At 34.8% G+C, this 7,500-nt stretch overlaps 2 protein-coding genes across 2 annotated transcripts in view; both read right to left on the bottom strand.

Annotated features, from left to right (window-relative positions):
* Positions 1-7,500, bottom strand: part of LOC121373226 (desert hedgehog protein A-like) — a 25,482-nt gene that overhangs the window by 912 nt on the left and 17,070 nt on the right. Inside the window, exons 2-4 of the mRNA XM_041499717.1 lie at positions 3,976-4,111; positions 1,116-1,287; positions 532-638 (exon numbers count right to left, since the gene is read on the bottom strand). Of these exons, the coding sequence (XP_041355651.1) occupies positions 532-638; positions 1,116-1,287; positions 3,976-4,111 (415 nt within the window). The remainder of the gene's footprint in view (positions 1-531; positions 639-1,115; positions 1,288-3,975; positions 4,112-7,500) is intronic.
* The window catches only part of LOC121373225 (zinc metalloproteinase dpy-31-like), a 102,194-nt gene that overhangs the window by 83,806 nt on the left and 10,888 nt on the right, over positions 1-7,500 (bottom strand). The window lies entirely within an intron of this gene.

The raw sequence follows: 7,500 nt of genomic DNA, 5'->3' as shown, positions 1-7,500 counted from the left end.
AATAAACGATACAAGTCAGTCCAGTAATAAATACAATACACGCTATATATTGCCTAGAATGTCCTGCGATATTTTCACTTCGCAGCGATGTAGGAACTCACGTATGTGAGATACCAATTTAAAGAAATTTGATAGGCTACTCCGTGGTGTTGACTCGTTCTTCAAAGTCACACTATCTATTGAAATTATCACTGCCGAAATGGATTTCTTCCTGAAGAATAAGTTAACTGTAAATTCGTAAGTATCTTAAAAAGTATGTACGGAAAAACACATTGAGTAGTATAAAATCTTGTTGTTGTTTTCGTTTTTTTTTACTGAGTACTATAAAATCGATAAGTACCTAGCTCAGTTGGTAGAGCGCTCGCTTCAAGTTTGTGTCAGTGGAACTATTGAAACGGACCATATACGGTGAGCACATGGTTATTATTCAACAAAGAAGGTTCTAGGTTTTTTTAGCTTTTTTTTTTTTTTTTCTGTGCAGTTGGCGTCCATGGCAGGCATGTTAATTTTGTTTCATTATTTTATGTTTACCTTGTTTCATGCTAAGCGATACGTTCACTACTCGCTCTGGGCACAGATCTTGTTTGCAGGATTTTGTTGTGAAAATGTAATCACCTGGTTTCACAGACATCGCAAATCTGAAAACCAATGATACACAAATACGAATACTACAATCCATATACAGAAGCTACGTTAGAAAATTTAAATATTTGATGGATCTTCTTTATGATTATATAACATAGTAATAACAACAAGACATTTGTTTTCGACCTTTCAGCCTCTCCCCCCCCCCCCCCCCCCAAAAAAAAAAAAAAAAAAAAAAAAAAATGTTTAAAATGTCATTTCAGTCCAGATCTAGAAGACTTTAATACTGTGGCAGGTTATTTGTTTATTTATCCCCCTCCTTCCACCCACACAGACACACACACACACACACACACACACACACACACACACACACACACACACACACACACACAGCCAGTGTGGAATTACAATCGTTAAAACGTCTCTTTTAATAAACATCAGCTTAAAAAGTGCAGCAATCCTCATGCTGGTGGTGATAATGAAAAAGTCCCTTTAAAATGAAATGATAGAAGGAATAATGGATGTACCTAGATTCCATTTTGGCAGACGTGTTCGTCACCGAGGCAAAGATCAAATGGTTATCTGACATCGTCACGTGATTCCCCTGTTCTGTAAGCAGTGTCCGGTAGGTAGTATTCTGGTGGGGGTGCCGCTTTATGAAGGTTTTCACTTCAGAGAAGACACGCCGACCAGCTTGTACTGCAATACAATATTTTGAAAGAAGAATTTCATAACGATTTGTCGACACACACGTCAGATATTTTACTGTAGGAAGTCCTGATAATGGCGAAGATAATGATGACATTGTTCAGTCGTTATGTTGGTGATTATGTTCACATTGTTCAGTCCTTATGTTGGTGATGATGCTGATATTGTTCAATCCTTATGTTGGTACATGTGTAATGATGTTGATATTGTTCAGTGCTTATGTCAGTGATGATGTTGACGATATTGTTCAGTCGTTATGTTAGTGGTATTGGTGATGCTATTGTTCAGTCCTTATGTTGGTGATAATGATGATGCTATTGTTCAATCCATATGTTGGTGGTGATGATGCTATTGTTCAGTCCTTGTGTTGGTGGTGATGATGATGATAATGTTCAATTTGTATGTTGGTAGTAAGGATGATGGCATTGTTCAGTCCTTATCTTGATGATGGTGGTGATGATGTTTTTCAGTTCTTATGCTAGTGGTGATAATGATGATATTGTTCAGTCCTTATGTTGGTGGTGATGATGATGATATTGCTCAGTCCTTGACGATAATGATATTGATCAGTTATTATGTTGGTGGCAATGATGATATTGTCCAGTCCTTATGTTGGTGATGATGATGATATTGTTCAGTCCTTATGTTGGTGATGCTGTTGATGATATTGCTCAGTACTTATGTTGGTGATCATGACTTTGACATTGTTCAGGCCTTATGTTAGTGATGATGTTGATGATATTGTTCAGTCGTAATGTTAGTGGTATTGGTAATGCTATTGTTCAGTCCTTATGTTGGTGATAATGATGATGCTATTGTTCAATCCTTATGTTGGTGGTGATGATGATATTGTTCAGTCCTTGTGTTGGTGGTGTTGATGATGATATTGTCCAGTCCTTATGTTGGTGATGATGATGATATTGTTCAGTCCTTATGTTGGTGATGCTGTTGATGATATTGCTCAGTACTTATGTTGGTGATCATGACTTTGACATTGTTCAGGCATTATGTTGGTGATGATGATGATACTGTTCAGTCCTTATGTTGGTGATGATGATGATATTGTTTAGTTCTTATGTTGGTGATGATGATGATACTGTTCAGTCCTTATGTTGGTGATGATGATGACATTATTCAATCCATATGTTATGATAATGTAGATGATGACGATGATAATAAGGTAGATGATGATGATGATGATGATGATGATGATATTATTTACATCCATCAGTCTGTATGTTGTTGGTGGTGGTGACGATGATAATGTAGATGCTGATGGTGGTGATGACTTAGTTCAGTTCTGATGTCGGCGATCAAGTGTGTCGTAGTGGTGATGATGATGCTATGATCATCATCGTTATCCAAATGATTGGCATTTCATTGTAAACTCTTGGCATAGTGATGATAGTGGTAACGAAATCGACGACGGTGACACTGTTCAGTCCTGGTTATGATGTAGATGGTGAAATTGTTGAAGGTTTAATGCCACGTGGTCTACCTGCAAAACACCTTTGTCTAGCTCTAAACAACCACGTCGTTCATTTCTACTACCCTGCCATTGTATTATTAGGAAAAAGTGTGTCATAGTGGCAATGCTATTACTTCGTCGTTGTTTTATTAGAAATAATACTTGATACACCTGTTTATACTACTTTCCAGATGATTCCATTTGTCCAACTCTGAGGTCCTTTCTTTCTTCTACATTGCCGTGGCAGTATTACAATAGTAGGTCTTTATCTGTTCACTCTTTCTCCAGTTCTAAGATCCTTCCTTTCTTCTACTTTTTGTCTTGGCAGTATTAAAATAGTAGGTCTTTATCCGTTTAGTCTTTCTCCAGTTCTAAGATCCTTCCTTTCTTCTACATTGCCGTGGCAGTATTAATATAGTAGGTCTTTATCTGTTCACTCTTTCTCCAGTTCTAAGATCCTTCCTTTCTTCTACTTTTTGTCTTGGCAGTATTAAAATAGTAGGTCTTTATCCGTTTAGTCTTTCTCCAGTTCTAAGATCCTTCCTTTCTTCTACTTTTTGTCTTGGCAGTATTAAAATAGTAGGTCTTTATCCGTTTAGTCTTTCTCCAGTTCTAAGATCCTTCCTTTCTTCTATCTTGCAATGGCAGTATTAAAATAGTATGTATTTATCCATTCACTCTTTCTCCAGTTCTAATATCCTTCCTTTCTTCTACTTTTTGTCTTGGCAGTATTAAAATAGAAGGTCTTTATCCGTTTAGTCTTTCTCCAGTTCTAATATCCTTCCTTTCTTCTACCTTGCCATGGCAGTATTAAAATAGAAGGTCTTTATCCATTCACTCTTTCTCCAGTTCTAAGGTCCTTCCTTTCTTCTACTCTATCTTGGCAGTATTAAAATAGAAGGTCTTTATCCATTCACTCTTTCTCCAGTTCTAAGGTCCTTCCTTTCTTCTACTCTATCTTGGCAGTATTAAAATAATAAGTATTTATCCGTTCACTCTTTCTCCAGTTCTAAGATCCTTCCTTTCTTCTACTTTGCCACTGATATATTAAAAAAAAAACCTAAGCATTTAATTTACCTGCTACTGATCTTTGTCCAGTTATATAGAAATAACAGTTAATTTACCTGTTAATACTCTATGTCCAGTTCCGAAGTGCTTCCTTTGTACTTCCTTGTTATTATAGTATCAGAAGTAATAGTTCATTAATTTACCTGTTAATACTCTTTGTCCAGTTCTAAGGTCCTTCATATCTACCATATTGCCGTTGTGAAGGAGCAGCTGCGCGTCACCAGGGAAGCAAGATCCAGATGATGGCTGCGGTTTCCAGTTTTTTATTCTATTCATGTCCTGGAATGATAAATTGTTGTTTTGAAATGTGACGAATGAGTGATGGAGGAACAGATGATTGACCTTCACAATACACAATATACATCGAACCAAGCTTTGTTTTTTTCCAATTGACTGAAGTGTGCGGTAACCGTAGATACCCTGAACCTCTCAAGTGCAGCGAGAGAGAGAGAGAGAGAGAGAGAGAGAGAGAGAGAGAGAGAGAGAGAGAGAGAGAGAGAGAGAGAGAGAGAGAGAGAGAGAGAGAGAGAGAGAGAGAGAGAACAAGCGCTTGTAGTCCGATGGCTTTTAATTAAGAGAGGGTCTTTGAGTTGGATAACCTCAATCCTTGTGTTTGTGTGTGTATGCGCGCGCGCGTGTGTTTGTGTGTGTGTGTGTGTGTGTGTGTGTGCATATATGGAACGAAATATGTTTTTAATGAAACAAAATGTTTAAAAAAACAACACGTGTAAGTTTTCGACCAATTCATAGAATAGCAAGAAGACACCCGATACAACTGTCGAAAACAACTAGTTTCTTGTAGTGTTTGTGCCAAGATCGACAAGTAACTTTTCGCACCCTCGTTTGCCTTCTTACTCAATGGATATAACATATCTTGCCGGACTGGACTGGCGTGACGTCACAGTGTTACCTGCCAGTTATACGTGTTACTATGGCTCTTGTAATTTATTAGAATTGACGTGACGTCACAGTGTTATTGAACAGAAATACGTGTTACTATACTATGTTACTGATTGGGATTGACCCCTGCGCATGCTGTAACCTCACCGTGGTGCAGGGGTGTAACATTCTCTTTGAGAATGGCCAATACAGCACAAATTGAAATTGTGAATAAAAGTCAGTATCTATCTGAGATATTTGTGTTTTTGCACGGTTCTTTACACTGTGTTTTTATTTAACTGTTGGATTTTTATATTGATGTTGATCATCAATTGTTTTTTCCATTTGCCATAGTTTGACACCCAATAGCCGATGTATTTTTCGTGCTGGGGTGTCGTTAAACATACATTCATTCATTCATTCATGATTGGGATTGACTTCGCAGTGTTTTTGATATACATTTTTTTAATGTATAAATATATACGATATATTATAGAGAGAGGTTATTACCAGAGTGTTTTTCTGTATCGTCAATGTGATATATTAGGAATAAAAATTGTATTATGCTAGCCTCCTAATATATGATATATGATCTCTTTATCACATGTCAAGCTTAATACAACGCGTTTTTGTAAACTGTATACGCAATTTTAATTCAAGTCTGCCATTACTAGATATTCAAATGAGGTAAGAATATGTGGCGCGGTGTCTTTTTGAATGGAAATGACGTCATGTTTGGGTGGTTTGGAAAATATATGTATATGTATATATATATGTATATATATATATATATATATATATATATATATATATATATATATATATATATATATATATATATATATATATATATATATATATATATATATATATATATATATACATATACATATATTTTCAAATACTTTAAATATTTGATAACTTTGCAAATTATATGTAAATTGATCGAGGTCATGGCACTAGGTTTATTGACATTTAAGCAAACGTGCTAGGGTGACACCCCATATCTGGCGTATGCGTTCATAGTCTCGCATAATACAAGTTTTATTTCTAATATATGATATTGACGATACCGAAAAACACTCTGGTAATAATAATAATAATAATAATAATGATAATATATATATATATATATATATATATATATATATATATATATATATATATATATATATATATATATATACGTGTTACTATATGACTGTCGTTACTCACTGGGATTGATGTGTTGTCATAGTGTTATTAGATATATATACGTGTTACTATACGACTGGTTAATCACTGGGATTGATGTGTTGTTACAGTGTTATTAGATATATATATATACGTGTTACTATACGAATGTTGTTACTCACTGGGATTGATGTGTTGTTACAGTGTTATTAGATATATATATATATACGTGTTACTATACGACTGTCGTTACTCACTGGGATTGATGTGTTGTCACAGTGTTATTAGATATATATACGTGTTACTATATGACTGAAATTATTCACTGAGATTGGTGTGTTGTCATAGTGTTATTAGATACATATATACATGTTACTATACGACTGGTTGCTCACTGGGATTGGCGTGTTGTCACAGTGCTTAGCGGGATCTCCTTTGCACCAGCACTTGCAGGTATTACCCAGAATTGCGCCATATGGACAGTACTTCTGTCCACAGTCTACATAAAAACGGGGAAAAAAACGTACTAAAGTAGTGTCGGAAATAGAATAAAACAGATTTTCGTCGATTATTTCCTTCATATTAAACTGACAAGTAAATATTTTGTAAATATATGTTTAATGATACTCTACCTAATTGAGCATTTACTTGTTTGGGCTCTCTTTGATGTACCAGGTGGTGTTTACTCTTGAAATTAAAAAAAGGATGTTGGTAAACAGGTGATTTGTGCACTATACTGGAACAGACTATAACACATTTTGATCAACAGGTGTCAATTTCATTGCTGTTGCAACATGTGAAGAACTTTTCTGATGAGGGTTTACCCCATCCCTCTCCAAAACTAAATATGTGTAGACATTTATAAGTAACTTTTGAGCAAAACTGTCAAGAACCATTCTGAGTGTGGGATCTATTATACTGGTATTAAAGGTACTATCTCAAAGTTGCTTAATGATAGCTATTGCAAATATTTGTTTTATTAAATTTTGCTTGATCATTTGAAGACTACACTGTATGCCAATCAATGGTTATAAGAAACCATTTTATCTGCTATTAAAAATAAATTTGTTTATTGAATAATCTTTATCACTTATAAACAGATGTTCACATATAGCTATGACATAGCACCTTTAAGTGGTTGCAAGATTGTGTTAATTTCTTATGTACTTATATTGAATTTATATTCACTAAATATGCTGGTCATAATTAATAATTTGCGATGCAATTCAAAATAATCAGTTAACTTGCAGTTTTAAGTTAAAAGTTTGTTTAAGGGTAAATGCAACTGACACATATCGATCAAAATTTGCTATAGTCTGTGCCAATAAAGGTCACAAATCTCCTGTTTACTGACATCTTTATTTTAATTTCAAGAGTAGTAATAGTAGTACTAGCATTATTAATGACAGTAGTAAGAACATTAATAATAGTGGCAGCAGCAGCGATGATAATAATAGTAGTACTAGCATCACTATTGACAGTAGTAAGAACATTAATAATAGTAGTGTTAGCAGCAGCAATGATAATAATAGTAGTACTAGCATCATTAGTGACAGTAGTAAGAACATTAATAATAGTAGTGTTAGCAGCAGCAATGATAATAATAGTAGTACTAG

Source organism: Gigantopelta aegis, chromosome 5, assembly GCF_016097555.1.
Source record: "Gigantopelta aegis isolate Gae_Host chromosome 5, Gae_host_genome, whole genome shotgun sequence".
Lineage (NCBI taxonomy): Eukaryota > Metazoa > Mollusca > Gastropoda > Neomphalida > Peltospiridae > Gigantopelta > Gigantopelta aegis.
Note: the sequence above shows the minus strand (reverse complement) of the source record. Positions and strands in the feature narration are given on the sequence as shown.